The sequence below is a fragment of the Artemia sp. Qi Xiang Cuo genome, chromosome 1 (assembly GCF_049724085.1).
Source record: "Artemia sp. Qi Xiang Cuo chromosome 1, ASM4972408v1, whole genome shotgun sequence".
Classification (NCBI taxonomy): Eukaryota; Metazoa; Arthropoda; class Branchiopoda; order Anostraca; family Artemiidae; genus Artemia; species Artemia sp. Qi Xiang Cuo.
The window spans coordinates 101,107,070-101,127,991 of NC_142794.1; the positions used below are offsets into that span (position 1 = coordinate 101,107,070).

The 20,922-nt window shown below is 37.5% G+C and overlaps 1 protein-coding gene and 4 non-coding genes across 5 annotated transcripts in view; 2 read left to right on the forward strand and 3 right to left on the reverse strand.

The window, feature by feature from the left end:
- Positions 1-20,922, reverse strand: part of LOC148957006 (uncharacterized) — a 63,631-nt gene that overhangs the window by 17,148 nt on the left and 25,561 nt on the right. Inside the window, exon 3 of the mRNA XM_089097233.1 lies at positions 3,111-3,331. Within this exon, the coding sequence (XP_088953359.1) occupies positions 3,111-3,331 (221 nt within the window). The remainder of the gene's footprint in view (positions 1-3,110; positions 3,332-20,922) is intronic.
- Positions 9,463-9,545, forward strand: TRNAL-UAG (transfer RNA leucine (anticodon UAG)). Its single transcript has one exon. It is a non-coding gene; the product is annotated as a tRNA-Leu (tRNA).
- TRNAL-UAA (transfer RNA leucine (anticodon UAA)) lies at positions 9,898-9,980 on the forward strand. The gene has a single exon. It is a non-coding gene; the product is annotated as a tRNA-Leu (tRNA).
- Positions 13,185-13,267, reverse strand: TRNAL-UAA (transfer RNA leucine (anticodon UAA)). The gene has a single exon. It is a non-coding gene; the product is annotated as a tRNA-Leu (tRNA).
- Positions 13,952-14,034, reverse strand: TRNAL-CAA (transfer RNA leucine (anticodon CAA)). Its single transcript has one exon. It is a non-coding gene; the product is annotated as a tRNA-Leu (tRNA).

Consider the following 20,922-nt stretch of genomic DNA (forward strand, 5'->3'; position numbering starts at 1 on the left):
GATTATTATCTTTTCAAAAGTGTCACTCCCGAGCAATAATGTGTCTATTTTGTGCCTTCAGAAGAGTTGCAAAAAAATGATATCTGGAAAATGTCTTTACTTGTTTCTTTTCATTATTTCTGTTTATCTAGGGGTAATTAGTTTACTTATTATTTTTTTCTTAATGCCCCAGTACGGTTGATTCCTCTGGACGAAATTGTAATTGTGTGTGTGTTGTTTATTGTGCTTATTCTGTGTTGTTTACTCAATACATAATCAAACTTTCAATTGGAATAATCGCATTCGCATAGCTATTTGACTTTGGTTTATATGTACATTTTAAATTATTTTAGTTTTTAGTTTTAGAAAGCCTAAGAATTTTTCAAATCTTGGGTGGGCATTTGAAACAATGAAGGGCAGAAGCACCGTCTTTGTTTGTGCCTGATACCTATCTTTTGGTGTTAATTTGAATTCTTGGCATAAATTCACTTTTTTTTGCTGTGTTCTTTTCTTTAAGAATTCTCTAAGGGCATTATGGGTCTCATGACAGTAAAATGCTACTCGAAGCCACGCACATGTATATGATAGTCAAAGAGCCCATCGGACAGCAGGAATAAAATAGAAAAATAGCGTACCACCTGCTGTTTTGCGAAGACAGGAGAAAAATAGCTTAAACCCTTCACCCAAATAATTGGGCCAAGTCATCATCATAAACAATGTTTATAACTAGCATCATTTCAGCCGTTTATATGACATGAACTAAACACATATAGTCATTCTCCTCAGCATTGATCTGAAGGTAAGAAAAACCTCCTACAAAACTACGTACAAATAGCTTCACATTTCAATGAAAACTATTGACTGCACACAATCTCTGCACTGAAATATGCATACTGAAATATACACATGAACTAAACACATGTAATCATTCTTCTCAGCATTGATCTGAAGGTAAGGAAAACCTCCTACAAAAGTACGTACAAATAGCTTCTCATTTCAATGAAAACTATTCACTGCATACAATCTCTGTATCGAAATTAAATAAAAAAACAATTTTTTTTAGGTGAAAGTAAGGAGCGACATTAAAACTTAAAACGAACAGAAATTATTCCGTATATGAAAGGGGCTGTCCCTTCCTTGATACCTCGCTCTTTACGCTAAATTTTTTTATTGTTTTAAAAAATAAAGTTGAGTGACAGATTCAAACTTTAGCGAAGAGAGCGAGAAAGGGACAGCCCCTTTCATATACGGAATAATTTCTGTTCGTTTTTAAGTTTTAATGTCGCTCCTTACTTTCAGTTAAAAAACTTGTTTTTTTTATATTTAATTTCTGACCGTTTTTGAACTAATGCAGCTTTGAATTTGGCCCACCTTACATGAATAATTAAAACGAAATTTGCATATTATTTTTACTTTTTTGGCTAAATGGCTTTCTCGAAATTTTGCTCTGACGTAGCTTACGAATTAACTTACGTAACGAACTTCTATATTCGTATGTTTTATTACGTATTTTAGGGAGTTTGCCCCCTAGTCGATACCTTGCTCTTTACGCTAAAGTTCGAATTTTGTTTGAATCACAAACCCCTGAATCACAAAGGCCGGTTAATTAGAATAGATAGATCTTTTGAAAGAACTAAAAAAACTTTAGCGAAAAGGGCGAGGTATTGACTAGGGGGCGGATCCCCTCATATATGTAATAATTTCTATTCGTTTTAATTTTTAATGTTGCTCCTTAATTTCAGTTGAAAAAATTTGTCTTTTTATTTAATTTCTGATCGTTTTTTAAATAATGCTGGGAAATCCGGCACCCCCTTCATAGAACTGTCCCTTCCCCCGAGGAAACATCATCCATGGTTGGATCCTCCCCCGTAACCCCCTCCTCCGACACCCCCCTCCCTCATGAAAAAATACCACCAGAAACGTCCTTATTCTTCCCATTAAACAAAACAAAATGTAAACAATGGGCAAAGTTCACAAATTGCAGGCCTTCCCCCAGGAGCGGGGGGGGATTAAGTCATCCTCAAAGACATATCCATTAGATTTTCAACTATGCTGAACAAAATGGCTATCTCAAAATTTTAATTGGGTGACTTTGGGAAAAAATGAGCGTGGGAGGGGGCCACGTTGCCCTTCAATTTTTTCGGTCACTTAAAAAGGGCACTAGAACTTTAAATTTCCGTTCAAATGAACCCTCTTACGAGATTCTAGGACTACTGGATCAATACGATCACCCCTGGCAAAAAAAATAACAAAAAACAAACAAACAAAAAAACAAATAAAAACGCATCCGTGATCATTCTTCTGACAAAAAATACAAAATTCCACAATTTTGCAGATAGGAGCTGGAAACTTCCGCAATCGGGTTTTCTGGTAAGTTTAACCTGATGCCGTGATTTTCATTAAAGTTCTGTGACTTTTTTAGGATGTTTCCCCCTTTTTTCGAAAATAAGGCGTGGATCATTAGGCACATAACTTTTGATAGGTAGAATTAAATCTTATGAAACATATATTTTTGAATTCAGCATAAAAATCTGATTCTATTGATGTATCTATGGGTGTAAAAATTCCGTTTTTTTAAGTTTCTGTTACTATTGAGCCGCGTTGCTCTTTACTTAGAGTTTGTTAACACAAACTGTTTGATATAATCGCACGCTGACCAGTTTGCTCGGTTTTTTTCCCATGCTTTTTCGACCATAGAGCCTGGTGGGTGAATATATGATGTTGTATCTGCTCTTATTACTTATTGCTTATTATTGTTTATAGATTGTAAGTGAATTAATACATATCTATATATCAATGAATGCAGCTAAAGACCACCCAAATATAACTTGCGTTAAAAATACAACCCTCACCCCAGTCAGCCAGATTTTACTTTTTAAGTTGCATTTTCCAATTAAGTATTGTTTAAAGCGCAGTTTGATAATAAGCGATCGCAAAAGAGAGTGAGAGAGAGGCAAAGAAAGGGACAAAGCGATAGAAACATTACAGAAAAATTCATGAAAATCACATGATTGTTTGTCTGTGGACAAGGGTTGGGGGGCTCAAGACAATTACGAAAGGACATCTAGACTATGCAATATACGTTCTCCCCTCCTCTGAAAGAAAACTAAGATAATACGTATGCCACTTACATGTAGTCGATAATGAAGACAGTACTGCAAATCCAAACACTTTCATTTTTAAGAAGCTCTCTAAAAAATTCACTATAGACTGACAAGACGGCACGATGAGCTTGAACAGGCTCCTTGTTTTTTGCACAGTAGAGGAGAAGGTCACAGAAACTGTTTTCTATCTGAGTAAGCCACGGTTTTTGGTCTCGTAGCATAATTCTTATAATGTCATCTCCATTTACCTTGAAGAAAGAAAAATTAATAAAAAACAAATTATTTTTTTATTAAAAAATTTAACAGATTTAAATATTGAAAGAATTATTTTACACAGAAACCCCGTAAGCTATGGCCGGAAGGAAATAAAAAACAAACAGCAACTAATATTAAACCATACAGAGTAACATTCTAATGACTCCCATGGTTTAGGATCAAACCATGAGATAGCTATGTTTCTCCGAGTGGTTGGAATAATTTCGCCGGATTGGTGGACACTTCGAAGGTAAAAATTATACAAATTTTCCGTTGTTCACAGATAGATTTAAGTAAAAAAAATCGGTAAGTTTAGCATGGGGTGTTCGACCCACTAAAACTTTAAGAGATCATTTACCAGGCAAAAAAAAACGAAAATGTTAAAGAGAGACCACGTCAGGGGGTCCAAAAAACGCTGAACAATTTATTGTCTCTGATTGGCCTAATACTTCGTCTACATCCCAAAGCAACTAGACAAAGGAGACTCAAATGTAAGTAAAGCTATAAGTTGGGTACATGAGTCACCTGAAAAAGAGTTAATTATCTTTTTTTGCTAAAAGCTTTTAATTTATATTCCTAAGTTCTTGGTGCATGGGAACTAAAAAAAAAAAAAAACACTGATCCCAGATTTCCCTCTCATTCACTCGGACTATCTGTCTTGGCATTTTCTACGATTATAAATGTCCTGATGGCTACTGCAAAATACTAGATTTTCAATTCAAAATCAACGGTTGATTTTAAATTGAAAATCTAGTATTTATCTAGTATTTTGCAGTAGGCATCAAGACATGGCTAATTGTAGAAAAAGCCAAGACAGATAGTCCGAGTGATTGAGAGGGAAATCTGGGATAAGCCATTTTTAGGATTGTATAAAAATGATGTTATTTCATTTGTTGATAGATAAGTCTATCTATCATCATACATATGTCCTTCCTAGGGCAGAACTGAGGTAAGATAGTCAGAGAAATAAGGGATAAAAGACTGGATTGATTTTGGGTAGACGCGTGACGGACAATGTCCACTGGAATGGTACGCAAAATTAGGCACCTGAAAAAGGGCCAATTACTTTATTTTGCTAAAAGCTTTGAACTTGTATTCCTAAGGTCTTGGTACATAGGAAGTGAAAAAAAACACTAGTTCAGTAGAGAGGGGGGCGCTACTCCCACGCGAACCACGTGGTTTATGGTTTTCTCACTGAGAATGAAAAAAACAGGAATTTTCTCACTTGAAAAACCAGGAATTTTGTCTGTTTTATGGTTTTTGTCAGTGAGAATGAAAAAACAGGAACTTTCTAACTTTCATGGATGTCAACAGCAATTTATGTATGTTTCATGGTTTTTGTCAGTGAGAATGGAAAAACAGTATTTTTCTCACTTTGCTGTCAGTCATTAATCAAATTGTTTCCGGGCAAAGTTTAGTAATGTCTGACAGGTACTGCTCCAGGAATAGATCCAAGTCATTAATGTCTTTGCCTCGGAAACAACTCTTTTGGTCGAACTCCAAAGGATATTAATAACCAAACGCCATGGAAACAATTCTCCATGAAACATCTTAGCGATGAATTGTTTTAGCGCGGGAATTAGGTTTTTTATTAATTTGAAATGCATTAGCGCAGAGATGCCAAAAACAAAAGGAACACGCTGAATTACGTTTAGGGATTATTTGGGCGAAACTGTATTAGACAGGTTATGGAATTATTTCGGCGAAAGATTTTTGAAGAGATTTTGGAAGAAGATTTGAGGGTGAAACTCTGTGGTCGTTATAATACACAAGTTTCATTTGAACAGTGTTGTGAGGTCCTCTACCCCAACCCCAAAGGGTTGCGATCCCCCAACCCCAACCCCGAAACAAGCCGCCGGTACACAAAGATACCCCAAGCACCCCAAGAGCCCCAGCCCCCCCCTCCAAACGCCCTCCACAGACCCTCAAAGGCCCGCCCCAGGTCCGCAAAGGGCCCCCCGGACCCCCAAAGGGCCCCCCGGACCCCAAAGACCCTCCCCCGATTCTCAAAGGTCCCCCAGGCCCGCGAAGCGCCGCGGGCCCGGAAAGCGCCCCATGGGGATGCGACGCCGGGGGGTGCGCCGCGGGGTCGGGGGATGCGCCGCAGGGGAGGCGCCGCAGGGGATGCGCCGCAGGGATGCGCCGCAAAAAGTAAACTAAAAAGTAAAAATTTCGAAAGGTGATCCACCAACTGCCCTCCCCATACCCCACTTCCGAAGGAACCCCCCAGTTCACCAAGGTTCCCCGGACTCCCACCCCGCCCCCCCCCACCCCCAAGGGCCAACCCCGGACCCGGCGTTGGGTGTTGTATTTTTTCAGAAAACAATGATTTGGGGGGTATGGCGTGGTATTTTTTACTTTTATGAGTTGGATTTCTTAGTCTTTCATTGGTATGTGTTGTCTGAAACCTATGATTTGGGATGGGTGGTTTGCTATTTTGACCTTTCTGAGCTGGATTTCTTAGCCTTTCATAGGTGTGTGTTGTCAGAAAATTATGATTTGGGAAATAGTTTAGAGTTTTTAGCTTAGAGTCTTAGCTTAGAGTTTTTGTTAGAGTTGAAGTTTAGTTTATTAATAGTTAAGAGTTTAGAGTTTTATCATAAAGTCTTAGCTTAGAGTTTTTGTTAGGGTTCTAGTTTAGTTTAATTTTAGTTAAGAGTTTAATGTTTTACCTTAGAGTTTTCGTTGAAGTTCTAGTTTAGTTTAGTTTTAGATAAGAGTTTAGAATTTTATCTTAGTCTTAGCATAGAGTTTTTTGTTAGAGTTCTAGTTTATTTTAGTTTTAGTTAAGAGTTTAGAGTTTTTAGCTGAGAGTCATAGCATAGAGTTTTTGTCGAAGTTCTAGTTTAGTTCAGTTTTAGTTAAGAGTTTAGAGTTTTAGAAAACTTACAGACACACGCCAAAACTTACACACACACACAAAAAATTACACACACACACACACACACACACACAAAAACTTACACATGAACACAACAAAAAACTCACACACACACGCACAAAAACTTACAAACACACACACACACACACAAAACTTACACACACACACACGAAAACTCACACACACACGCCAAAACTTACACACACAAAAACTTACACACACACACACACACACACACACACACACACACACACATAAACAAAAAAACAAAAAACATACACACACAAAAAATAACACACACACAAACACACACAAACTTACAAACACACACACACAAAAAAAACATACACCCACACACAAAAGCTTAGACAGATAAAAACTAACATGCGCACACAAAAACTTACACACACACTCAAAAACTTACATGCACACAAAAACTTACATGCACACAAAAACTTACACAAACTCACAAAAAATTACACACACACACACACAAAAAATTACACACACACAAACTTACACACACACAAAAACTTACACACACACACACACACACACACACACACACAAAAACATACACAATCACATTAAAACTTACAAGCACACAAAAACTTACACACACACACACACACAAAAACTTACACACACACACTTCAAAACTTACACACACACAAAATATAATAAACACAAACACTAACACACACACACACAAAAACTTACACCCACACTCAAAAACTTACATGCACACAAAAACTTACATGCACACAAAAACTTACACACACACACTAAAACTTACACACACTCACAAAAACTCACACACACACAAAAACTTACACACACACACACACGAAAACTAACGCACACACACACACACACACACACAAAAAAAACTTACACAAGCAAACGAATACTTACAAACACAAAAAAACTAACATGAACACAAAAACTAACAAACACGCACACAATCTAAAACCCACACACATAAACTTACACACACACGAAAACTTACACACACACACGAAAACTTACACACACACACACACACACAAAAACTTACACACACACACGAAAACTTACACACACACACACACACAAACTTACACACACAGATGAAAACTTACACACACACACTAAAACTTACACACACACGAAAAAACTTACACACACACAAAAACTTACACACACACACACACACACAAAAACTTACACATGCACACGAAAACATAAATGCAAACAAAAACTTACATGCACACAAAAACTTACACCCACACACACACACACGAACACAAAACTCACACAAACACACACACTAAAAATTACACACACACACCAAAACTTACAAACACACACAAACTTACAAACACACACACACACACAAACTCACACATGCACACGAAAAACTTACATCCACACAAAAACTTACACACAAACACACACACAAACACACACACACACACACACTATAACTTACACACACACTCCAAAACTTACACACACACAAAAACTTACACACACACACACATACACACACACACACAACAACTTACACATGAACACAACAAAAACTCACACACACACGCACAAAAACTTACAAACACACATGCACACACAAAACTTACACACACACACACGAAAACTCACACACACGCCAAAACTCACACACACAAAAACTTACACACACACACACACACACACACACATACACACAAACTTACACACACACACACAAAAAACATACACACACACACAAACACACACAAACTTACAAACGCACACAAAAACTTACACCCACACACAAAAGCTTAGACACAAAAAAACTTAAACACAAACAAAAACTAACACACACACTAAAAAACTTACATGCACACAAAAACTTACATGCACACAAAAACTTACACACACACTAAAACTTGCACACACGCACAAAAAATAACACACACAAAAAAAATTACACACACACAAAAACTTACACACACACACACACACAAAAACTTACACATGCACACGAAAACTTATATGCACACAAAAACTTACACACACACACACACGAAAACTTAAACACACACACGTTAAAACTTACACACACAAAAACTTAGACACACAAAAACTTACACACACACTCAAAAACTTAAATTCACACAAAAACTAACATTAACACAAAAACTTACACATACAAAAACTTTCACAAACTCACAAAAACTTACAAACACACGCAAAAAATTACACACACACACACACACGAGAACTGACGCGTACACACGAAAACTTACACACACACACACACGCCAAAACTTACACACGCACAAAAACTTACACAAACTTACCATATCACAGTTACATTATCTTAATTTTTCTAATTTCATTTTGAATTTCTCTCGTGAAATGCCAGAATTGGAATATTTCAGTAGTGACTTATTGTGCTTTACCTTCTCACAGTTACATTCTCTTGATTTTTCGAAGTTCATTTTGAATTTCTGTCATGAAATGCAAGAGTTGGAAAATTGGGGTCTTAGTCCACCAGCCCGAATGGTGGAAATCCACTAGCTCAGTATTGGGGTCCCAGTCCACCAGCCTGAACGGTGGAAATTCACTAGCTCAGAATTGGGGCTTAGTCCACCAACCTGAATGGTGGAAATCCACTAGCTCGATATTGGGGTCTCAGTCCACCAGCCTGAATGGTGGAAATTCACTAGCTCAGAATTAGGGTCTTAGTCCACCAGCCTGAATGGTGGAAATTCACTAGCTCAGAATCGGGGTCTTAGTCCACCAGCCTGAATTGTTGAAATTCACATTAGACGAGGTTACGTGTGCACACACACACACACAGAGAGAGACGACTAACACACAGGGACAACACACACAGAAAGAAACTGAATTACAATATGAATATGATCAGGAATTGTTTACAAGTCAGGTTGGCCGAGTGGTTAAGGCGCTAGACTTAAGATCTGGTCCCCATACGGGGTCGTGGGTTCGAACCCCACACCTGACAATTTTTTTCTTATGTAATTTTTTTCTTTCATCATGTCTTGTGATTTAACTAAATAACTTCTGTAAAAGGATTTATGCAGAACCTAAATTGTTAGGGTCTTTAATAGATTAAATAAAAAAAAACTAGAAAAGTGCAAAATGTTCAAATTCTCTTCTGAATTTTTCTTAAAGAAGAGAAAAAAGTTAGCTCAATTCTGAACTTTACCAATGAAACTGAATTACAATATGAATATGATCAAGAATTGTTTACAAGTCAGGTTGGCCGAGTGGTTAAGGCGCTAGACTTAGGATCTGGTCCCCATATGGGGTCGTGGGTTCGAGTCCCACACCTGACAATTTTTTCTTATTCTAAATCTTTGGAAACAGCCTCTATTTCTGACCATTTAAGTTTTGATGTTAGTGTTGTCAGTCAAAAGCTATGACTTTGAGAAAAGAGCTTGAGAAAATTGCCTGATTATCGAAAATGGGGAAACATCCTCCAAAAGTCGACAGGAATGCAACCCCCCCGGCGCTTTGTCGGATATGTTGTATGAAATATGCAAAGTCGACATATCTTTATTTAAATTTTTAAGGTTAATTTAGACGAGGTTCTGAATTTTATTAAAGAAGAGAAAAAAGTTGGCTCAATTCTGAACTTTACCAATGAAACTGAATTACAATATGAATATGATCAAGAATTGTTTACAAGTCAGGTTGGCCGAGTGGTTAAGGCGCTAGACTTAAGATCTGGTCCCCATATGGGGTCGTGGGTTCGAGTCCCACACCTGACATTTTTTTCTTATTCTAAATCTTTAGAAACAGCCTCTATTTCTGACCGTTTAAGTTTTGATGTTAGTGTTGTCAGTCAAAAGCTATGACCTTGAGAAAAGAGCTTGAGAAAATCACCATGATTATCGAAAAATGGGGAAACATCCTCCAAAAGTCGACAGGAATGTCACCCTTCAGCGCTTTCTCGGATATGTTGAATAAAATATGCAAAGTCGACATAGCTTTATTTCATTTTTTAAGGTTAATTTAGACAAGGTGACGTGAATGAAAATGAAAAAAGCTCACACTTCAGTTCTTAATTTCACAAAGTCATAAAACATTAAAAGTTCTCTTCTAATTTTTCCAAGAAAATAAAAGGGTTCTACTTCAGTTCTGTTTTTCTCAAAGAGATGAAAAAATTTAATGTTCTATTCTAATTTTAAATTAAATTTTAGCTCCTTTGTATTATGGATTTACCCCTCGAATTTATAAATTAGAAAATGAGAGACTCGTTCTATTATTATAGACAATCGTTCAAACTCGTTCATCTAACCTCCAAAACAATATGTTAGGTTAGGTATAAATAAATATTAATAAATAAATAGAAACATTTCTACATGTTTAAGTTAGGTTAGGTTAACTTATCATGAGCGCTCATGATAAGTTAACCCAACCTTTTCCGGCGAGTAGGGTTAGGTTAGGCTAGATTAAGTTAGGTTAGGTTAAGTTAGGTTAGGTTAGCCCATGTACGCTTCACTTAGGTTAGCTTAGGTTAGGTGAGAGACAGGCAAAAAGTTAGGTGTAAGATTAGGTTAGGTTAGATTAAGTTAGGTTAGGTTAGGTTAAGTTAGGTTAGGTTAAGTTAGGCTAGGTTAGCATACGTACGAAGCTATGACCTTGAGAAAAGAGCTTGAGAAAATCACCATGATTATCGAAAAATGGGGAAACATCCTCCAAAAGTCGACAGGAATGTCACCCTTCAGCGCTTTCTCGGATATGTTGAATAAAATATGCAAAGTCGACATAGCTTTATTTCATTTTTTAAGGTTAATTTAGACAAGGTGACGTGAATGAAAATGAAAAAAGCTCACACTTCAGTTCTTAATTTCACAAAGTCATAAAACATTCAAAGTTCTCTTCTAATTTTTCCATGAAAATAAAAGGGTTCTACTTCAGTTCTGTTTTTCTCAAAGAGATGAAAAATTTAAAGTTCTATTCAAATTTAAAATTAAATTTTAACTCCTTTGTATTATGGATTTACCCCTCAAATTTTTAAATTAGAAAATGAGGGACTCGTTCTATTATTAAAGACAATCGTTCAAACTTGTTCATCTAACCTTCAAAACAATAGGTTAGGTTAGGTATAAATAAATATTAATAAATAAATAGAAACATTTTTACATTTTTAAATTAGGTTAACTTATCATGAGTGATCATGACAAGTTAACCTAACCTCTTCCGGCAAGTATGGTTAGATTAGACTAGATTAAGTTAGGTTAAGTTAGGTTAGGTTAGACCACGTACGCTTCACTTAGGTTAGCTTAGGTTAGGTGAGAGACAGGCAAAAAGTTAGGTGTATGATTAGGTTAGGTTAGGTTAAGTTAGGTTAGGTTAGGTTAAGTTAGGCTAGGTTAGCCTACGTACGCGCGTGTACGTAGGCTAACCTAACCTAACTTAACCTAACTAAACTTAACCTAATCTAACCTAACCTAATCATACACCTAACTTTTTGCCTGTCTCTCACCTAACCTAAGCTAACCTAAGTGAAGCGTACGTGGGCTAACCTAACCTAACTTAACCTAACCTAACTTAATCTAGCCTAACCTAACCATACTCGCCGGAAAAGGTTAGGTTAACTTAAGCATGTAGAAATGTTTCTATTTATTTATTAATATTTATTTATACCTAACCTAACTTATTGTTTTGGAGGTTAGATGAACGAGTTTGAACGATTGTCTTTAATAATAGAACGAGTCCCTCATTTTCTAATTTAAAAATTTGAGGGGTAAATCCATAAGACAAAGGAGCTAAAATCTAATTTAAAATTAGAATAGAACTTTAAATTTTTCATCTCTTTGAGAAAAACAGAACTGAAGTAGAACCCTTTTATTTTCTTGGAAAAATTAGAAGAGAACTTTGAATGTTTTATGACTTTGTGAAATTAAGAACTGAAGTGTGAGCTTTTCTCATTTTCATTCACATCACCTTGTCTAAATTAACCTTAAAAAATGAAATAAAGCTATGTCGACTTTGCATATTTTATTCAACATATCCGAGAAAGCGCTGAAGGGTGACATTCCTGTCGACTTTTGGAGGATGTTTCCCCATTTTTCGATAATCATGGTGATTTTCTCAAGCTCTTTTCTCAAGGTCATAGCTTCGTACGTATGCTAACCTAGCCTAACTTAACCTAACCTAACCTAACTTAATCTAACCTAACCTAATCATACACCTAACTTTTTGCCTGTCTCTCACCTAACCTAAGCTAACCTAAGTGAAGCGTACGTGGGCTAACCTAACCTAACTTAACCTAACCTAACTTAATCTAGCCTAACCTAACCCTACTCGCCGGAAAAGGTTGGGTTAACTTATCATGAGCGCTCATGATAAGTTAACCTAACCTAACTTAAACATGTAGAAATGTTTCTATTTATTTATTAATATTTATTTATACCTAACCTAACCTATTGTTTTGGAGGTTAGATGAACGAGTTTGAACGATTGTCTTTAATAATAGAACGAGTCTCTCATTTTCTAATTTAAAAATTTGAGGGGTAAATCAATAATACAAAGGAGTTAAAATTTAATTTTAAATTTGAATAGAACTTTAAATTTTTTCATCTCTTTGAGAAAAACAGAACTGAAGTAGAACCCTTTTATTTTCATGGAAAAATTAGAAGAGAACTTTGAATGTTTTATGACTTTGTGAAATTAAGAACTGAAGTGTGAGCTTTTTTCATTTTCATTCACGTCACCTTGTCTAAATTAACCTTAAAAAATGAAATAAAGCTATGTCGACTTTGCATATTTTATTCAACATATCCGAGAAAGCGCTGGAGGGTGACATTCCTGTCGACTTTTGGAGGATGTTTCCCATTTTTCGATAATCATGGTGATTTTCTCAAGCTCTTTTCTCAAGGTCATAGCTTTTGACTGACAACACTAACATCAAAACTTAAACGGTCAGAAATAGAGGCTGTTTCTAAAGATTTAGAATATGAAAAAAATGTCAGGTGTGGGACTCGAACCCACGACCCCATATGGGGACCAGATCTTAAGTCTAGCGCCTTAACCACTCGGCCAACCTGACTTGTAAACAATTCTTGATCATAATCATATTGTAATTCAGTTTCATTGGTAAAGTTCAGAATTGAGCTAACGTTTTTCTCTTCTTTAAGAAAATTCAGAACCTCGTCTAAATTAACCTTAAAAAATTAAATAAAGCTATGTCGACTTTGCATATTTCATTCAACATATCCGAGAAAGCGCCGGGGGGTGCATTCCTGTCGACTTTTGGAGGATGTTTCCCCATTTTTCGATAATCAGGCAATTTTCTCAAGCTCTTTTCTCAAAGTCATAGCTTTTGACTGACAACACTAACATCAAAACTTAAATGGTCAGAAATCGAGGCTGTTTCCAAAGATTTAGAATAAGAAAAAATTGTCAGGTGTGAGACTCGAACCCACGACCCCATATGGGGACCAGATCCTAAGTCTAGCGCCTTAACCACTCGGCCAACCTGACTTGTAAACAATTCTTGATCATATTCATATTGTAATTCAGTTTCATTGATAAAGTTCAGAATTGGGCTAACTTTTTTCTCTTCTTTAAGAAAAATTCAGAAGAGAATTTGAACATTTTGCACTTTTCTAGTTTTTTTTATTTAATCTATTAAAGGCCCTAACAATTTAGGTTCTGCATAAATCCTTTTACAGAATTTATTTAGTGAAATCACAAGACATGATAAAAGAAAAAAAGTACATTAGAAAAAAATTGTCAGGTGTGGGGTTCGAACCCACGACCCCGTATGGGGACCAGATCTTGAGTCTAGCGCCTTAACCACTCGGCCAACCTGACTTGTAAACAATTCCTGATCATATTCATATTGTAATTCAGTTTCTTTCTGTGTGTGTTGTCCCTGTGTGTTAGTCGTCTCTCTGTGTGTGTGTGTGTGTGCACACGTAACCTCGTCTAATGTGAATTTCAACAATTCAGGCTGGTGGACTAAGACCCCAATTCTGAGCTAGTGAATTTCCACCATTCAGGCTGGTGGACTAAGACCCTAATTCTGAGCTAGTGAATTTCCATCATTCAGGCTGGTAGACTAAGACCCCAATATTGAGCTAGTGGATTTCCACCATTCGGGTTGGTGGACTAAGACCCCAATTCTGAGCTAGTGAATTTCCACCGTTCAGGCTGGTGGACTGGGACCCCAATACTGAGCTAGTGGATTTCCACCATTCAGGCTGGTGGACGAAGACCCCAATTTTCCAACTCGTTCATTTCATGACAGAAATTCAAAATGAACTTCGAAAAATCAAGAGAATGTAACTGTGAGAAGGCAAAGTACAACAAGTCACTACTGAAATATTCCAACTCTTGCATTTCACGACAGAAATTCAAAATAAAATTTGAAAAATTCAGACAATGTAACTGTGATATGGTAAGTGTGTAAGTTTTTGTGTGTGTGTAAGTCTTGGCGTGTGTGTGTGTGTAAGTTTTCGTGTGTGTGCGTAAGTTTTCGTGTGTGTGTGTGTAAGTTTTTGTGTGTATGTGTAAGTTTTTGTGAGTGTGTATAAGTTTTTGTGTGTGTAAGGTTTTGTGTGCATGTAAGTTTTTGTGTGCATGTAAGTTTTTGAGTGTGGGTGTAAGTTTTTTTGTGTGTGTGTGTGTTAGTTTTTGTGTGTCTTAGATTTTGTGTGTTTTAGTTTTGTCGTGTGTGTGTGTATGTTTTCGTGTGTGTGTGTGTGTTAGTTTTTGTGTGCATGTTAGTTTTCGTGTGCATGTGTTAGTTTTTGTTTGTGTGTGTGTGTGTGTGTGTAAGTTTTTGTGTGTGTGTAAGTTTTTGTGTGTGTGTAAGTTTTTGTGTGTGTGTGTAAGTTTTTGTGTGTGTGTAAGTTTTAGTGTGCATGTAAGTTTTTGTGTGCATTTAATTTTTTGCGTGTGGGTGTAAGTTATTGTGTGTTTGTGTAAGTTTGTTTGTGTCTAAGATATTGTGTGTGTGTGTAAGTTTTTGTGTGTTTGTAAGTTTGTGTGTGTTTGTGTGTGTGTGTAAGTTTTTTGTGTTTGTGTGTGTGAGTTTGTGTGTATGTGTGTGTGTAAGTTTTTGTGTGTGTAAGTTTTGGCGTGTGTGTGTGTTTTCGTGTGAGTGTGTGTAAGTTTTGTGTGTGCATGTGTGTTTGTAAGTTTTTGTGCGTGTGTGTGTGTGCTTTTGTTGTGTTCATGTGTAAGTTTTTGTGTGTGTGTGTGTATGTGTGTGTGTGTGTAAGTTTTGGTGTGTGTGTAAGTTTTGGAGTGTGTGTGTAAGCTTTCGTGTGTGTGTGTGTGTGAGTTTTTGTGTGCATGTAAGTTTTTTGTGTGCATGTAAGTTTTCGTGTTCATGTGTTTGTTTGTGTGTGTGTGTGTGTGTATGTTTTTGTGTGTGTGTAAGTTTTTTTGTGTGTGTGTGAGTTTTATTGTGTGTGTGTGTGTAAGTTTGTGTGTGTGTGTGTGTGCGTGTAAGTTTTTGTGTGCATGTAAGTTTTTGTGTGCATGTAAGTTTTCGTGTGCATGTGTAAGTTTTTGTGTGTGTTTGTGTGTTTGTTTTTTTGAGTGTGTAAGTTTCGGCGTGTGTGTGTAAGTTTTATTGTGTGTGTGTGTAAGTTTTATTGTGTGTGTGTTAGTTTTTGTGTGTGTGTGTGTAACTTTTCGTGTGTGTGTGTAATTTTTAGTGTGTGTGTAAGTTTTTGTGTGTGAGTGTAAGATTTTGTGAGTGTCTGTAAGTTTTTGTGTGCATGTTAGTTTTTTTGTGGATGTTAGTTTTCGTGTGCTTGTGTTATTTTTTTTTGTGTGTGTGTGTGTGTGTGTGTGTGTGTGTGTGTGCATAAGTTTTAGTGTGTGTGTGTGTGTGAGTTTTTCTGTGTGTGTAAGTTTTTGTGCGTGAGTGTAATAATTTGTGTGTGTGTGTATTAAAGATGTAGATGGAAATAATGTTGTATAATTTAATATTTTGCTATTTTGTGAAAGTTTTTGTGTGTGTGTGTGTATTTTTGATATATTCTATTCTTTTGTGTGTGTAATTTTTTTCGTGTGTGTGTGTAAGTGTTAGTTTGTGTGTGTGTGTGTAAGTTTTTGTGTGCATGTAAGTTTTCGTGTGCACGTGTAAGTTTTTGTGTGTGTGTGTGTGTGTGTAAGTTTTGTGTGTGTGTAAGTTTTTGTGTGTGTGTAAGTTTTTGTGTGTGTGTGTGTAAGTTTTTGTGTGTGTGTGTAAGTTTCTGTGTGCATGTAAGTTTTTGTTTGCATGTAAGATTGTGCGTGTGGGTGTATGTTTTTTTGTGTGCGTGTTAGTTTTTGTGTGTCTAAGATTTTGTGTTTGGGTTTTAGTTTTTTGTGTGTGTGTGTGTGTAAGTTTTTGTGTGTGTGTTTGTGTGTGCTTGTTTTTGTGTTTGTAAGTTTTTTTTGTGTGTGTGTGTGTAAGTTAGTTTGTGTATGTGTGTGTGTGTGTGTGTGTAAGTTTTTGTGTGTGTAAGTTTTGGCGTGTATGTGTAAGTTTTCGTGTGTGTGCGTGTAAGTTTTGTGTGTGTGTGTGTGTGTGTGTTTCTAAGTTTTTGTTTGTGTGTGTGTGAGTTTTTTGTTGTTTTGATGTTTAAGTTTTTTTGTGTGTGTGTGTGTGTAATTTTTTGTGTGTGTGTGTAAGTTTTGGCGTGTGTGTGTAAGTTTTCCAAAACTCTAAACTCTTAACTAAAACTGAACTAAACTAGAACTTCGACAAAATCTCTATGCTATGACTCTCAGCTAAAAACTCTAAACTCTTAACTAAAACTAAAATAAACTAGAACTCTAACAAAAAACTCTATGCTAAGACTCTAAGCTAAAATTCTAAACTCTTATCTAAAACTAAACTAAACTAGAACTTCAACGAAAACTCTAAGTTAAAACATTCAACTCTTAACTAAAATTAAACTAAACTAGAACCCTAACAAAAAATCAAAGCTAAGACTTTATGCTAAAACTCTAAACTCTTAACTACTAATAAACTAAACTTCAACTCTAACAAAAACTCTAAGCTAAGACTCTAAGCTAAAAACTCTAAACTATTTCCCAAATCATAATTTTCTGACAACACACACCTATGAAAGGCTAAGAAATCCAGCTCAGAAAAGTCAAAATAGCAAACCACCCATCCCAAATCATAGGTTTCAGACAACACATACCAATGAAAGACTAAGAAATCCAACTCAGAAAAGTCAAAAATAGCAACCCATACACCCCAAATCATAGTTTACACACAACAAACAACACCCAACGCCGGGGGCGGGGTAGGCGCTTGGGGGGTCTGGGGGGCGGGGTGGGACCCGAGTTACCCTTTGGGGACGAGGTGGTGCCTTGGTTAGGGGGTTATGGGGAGGACATTTGGGGGATCACCGTTCAAACGTTTTACTGTTACGTTTACTTTTTTGCGGCGCATCCCTGCGGCGCCTCCCCCGACCCCGCGGCGCATCCCCCTGCGGCGCATCCCCATGGGGCGCTTTCCGGGCCCGCGGCGCGTCGCGGGCCCGGGGGACCTTGGCGAATCGGGGGAGGGTCTTGGGGGTCCGGGGCCCTTGGGGGTCCGGGGGGCCCTTTGAGGACCTGGGGAGGGCCTTTGCGGGTCTGTGGAGGGCGTTTGGAGGGGGGGCTGGGGCTCTTTGGGAGGTTGGGGGACCTTTGAGGACCAGGGGGCTTCCTGCGGGGTTGGGGTCGGGGGATCGGAACCCTGTGGGGTTGGGGTAGAGGACCTCACGACACTGTCCAAATGGAACTTGTGTATTATGACAACCACAGAGTTTGACCTTCAAATCCTCTTCCAAAACCTCTTCAAAAATCTTTCGCCGAAATAGTTCCATAACTTTTCTAAACTCGTTTCGTCCAAATAATCCCCTAAACGTAACTCAGCGCGTTCCTTTTGTTTTTGGCATCTTTGCGCTAATGCATTTCAAATTAATAACAAAACCTTATTCCCTCGCTATAACTATTCATCGCTAAGATGTTTCTTGGAGAATTGTTTCCATGGCGTTTGGTTATTAATATCCTTTGGAGTTCAACCAAAAGAGTTGTTTCCGAGGCAAAGACATTAATGACTTGGATCTATTCCTGGAGCAGTACCTGTCAGACATTACTAAACTTTGCCCGGAAACAATTTGATTAATGACTGACAGCAAAGTGAGAAAAATACTGTTTTTCCATTCTCACTGACAAAAACCATGAAACATACATAAATTGCTGTTGACATCCATGAAAGTGAGAAAGTTCCTGTTTTTTCATTCTCACTGACAAAAACCATAAAACAGACAAAATTCCTGGTTTTTCAAGTGAGAAAATTCCTGTTTTTTTCATTCTCAGTGAGAAAACCATAAACCACGTGGTTCGCGTGGGAGTAGCGCCCCCCTCTCTACTTAGTTCACCACGTAAGGCGCCTGAAAAAGCGTCAATTCTTTTTTTTCTAAAATCTTTAAACTTATATTCCTAAGTTCTTGGTGCATGGGAACTGAAATAATAATAATAATAATAAAAAAAAAAAAAATCGGATTGTCTAAAATGGCACAAAAACTTGTTTTTCAAACGACTCGAAACTTATGTCCTTCACTCAACTGCTTGGGCCAACGTGAAATAAGAAAGGAGAAAATAATTGTAAAAAATATCAGTAAGAGTGTAGATTCAGACCAATGAACATTAAAACCAATTTATAGAGTTGGTACCACGTCGAGTTCAATGTTACTTAGTTGGATAACCCATATTGAGATGGCATACTTGACTTTTGCAAGGCATATAATTGCTCCATCGCTCGTAAATTTCGTTTTTTGTTAAATATTTTCGTTATAATATTTTTGGGATGAGTCTAAGGACAAGAATGAAATTGACTGAACCAACTGGGATGGCAGCAATTCTTGATAAATTATCGCAAATGCATTCTAAGTTAAACCAGTTACGCGAAGTCACCACTAGTGTCTCAGCGATCAAATTGGAACCAGAGGTCCTAAAGGCCAAGCCAAAGAGTTGTGATGAGACAGTAAGATCTGAAATGAACCTACTTCGAAACCAATTATCCGAAGAAAAAAAAGACGAGAACAACTTGAAAAAGAGATTAAACTGCAAAACTTGATCATTTATAAAATAAAACCAATTAACCCACCTCTAAGAAGACTTGTAGAAGAGGTTATGGCGACAAGCCAAGCCGCCATCTACCTCAACTTGGTCTGACCAGGAGTGATTTTAAAGATGTTTTGGCTTCGGGACAAGTAAACCAGGCATGACACGCCCTATCTTGGTGAAATTTAATAATCAGAAACTTCGTGATATAATCCTTCTAAGTGGTCGGCTTTTTAAAAAGTTCGATATTCCTATAGCTCCGGACTCAGGGCCGTATCCAGGATTTTTGTTCAGGGGGGGGGGAGTTAACCGATTTTTTCCCGTGGACTTTGTCTAACATCCTCGAGCAACATTACGTTAGCTCGAGACGGTTAGTCCGCTCCTTGCGAACGAGAACGCGTCCACTAGGCATACTTTCGTATCTTTAAGGGACATTTTTTTTTTTTTTTCAGTAACGAAAAAACAAGACAAGTATTTACATACAGAGTTAAATACTACAAGCTAATTTTTTTTTTTGAGACAGCAAAAACAATTAACGCAAAAAGAAGCAAAATAGTAGAAGTAGTCTATATATATATATTTTTTTTTTTAGCTAAAATTAAGGGCGAATATCTATAAAACGAAATCCAGGCGACGATTTTGCTTCCCTGCAAAAATGTCGATGACCTTGTCAGGCCAGATGTTAACGTCCCTATGAACTACAAGGAGGGCTAAGCCACTCAATCGTTCTTCTCCTGTTGCATTTCTCAGCCAGTTTTTGAGCCTTCTGAGCGTTGAGAAACTTCTTTCAGGAGTAGCAGTGCTAACAGGTACCATCGCAAAAACAGCCAGAAGAAGAAAAACATTTGGAAAAAAGCAAGCGTCGCATGCCTGAAGCGAAGACACAGCACAAGTAGGCCTCTCTGATACCGGAACATTCTCCCACTTGATGCGCCATAGCTAAATTTTTTGCTGCAGACAGTCTGGCTCGGGAAGAATATCGCCATACAATTCAACCAATGACTCCAGGTTTAATGCCTTCAGACCGACAGAAGCAATTTTAGCAGGAGAAAGGACGCTGAGATTTGACAGCAGTTTGTGGTGAAGCACAAATCGTTGTTTCAGCTCGGAAGTGAAGTGGTCCAGGAAAGGAATAAAGAGTGAGGTTCTATAGTGGTTGAGAAGGTCTGGATCGTCTGCATGCATACTCCGGCCACCTCTCGTCCTTGGACGAGTCATCTCCAGTCCTAAGTCGCTGGCAAAACGCTGAGCTTCGTCGAAAATAGACGTGAAAGCAGTAGCAGCATTTCTTCGCATTTCCTTTGTTTTTGAAAGGACAGTTTCCATGTGCCTGCATGCAGTTGCCAAATAACAGTTAACTGACTGAAGAGTCTTGCATAGTAGAAGTGTAAGACAAAAAAGCTGTTTGAACACAAGGAGACACACCACAAATTGCGACTGACGCATCATGTCCAGCAATTGCACAGCTTTTGCAGAAGTTTCTGCATTTCCGTTCTCTTCAAGAGCTTCCAGGGATCGCAGGATTGGTCAGTGCAGCTCAAAAAAACGCACGACTGAATCTTGGAGCCCCACCCATCTTGTTTCGCAGAGTCCTGTTAAAGTATGTTTCCTTGAATCCGGTAGTATTTCGTTGATCTT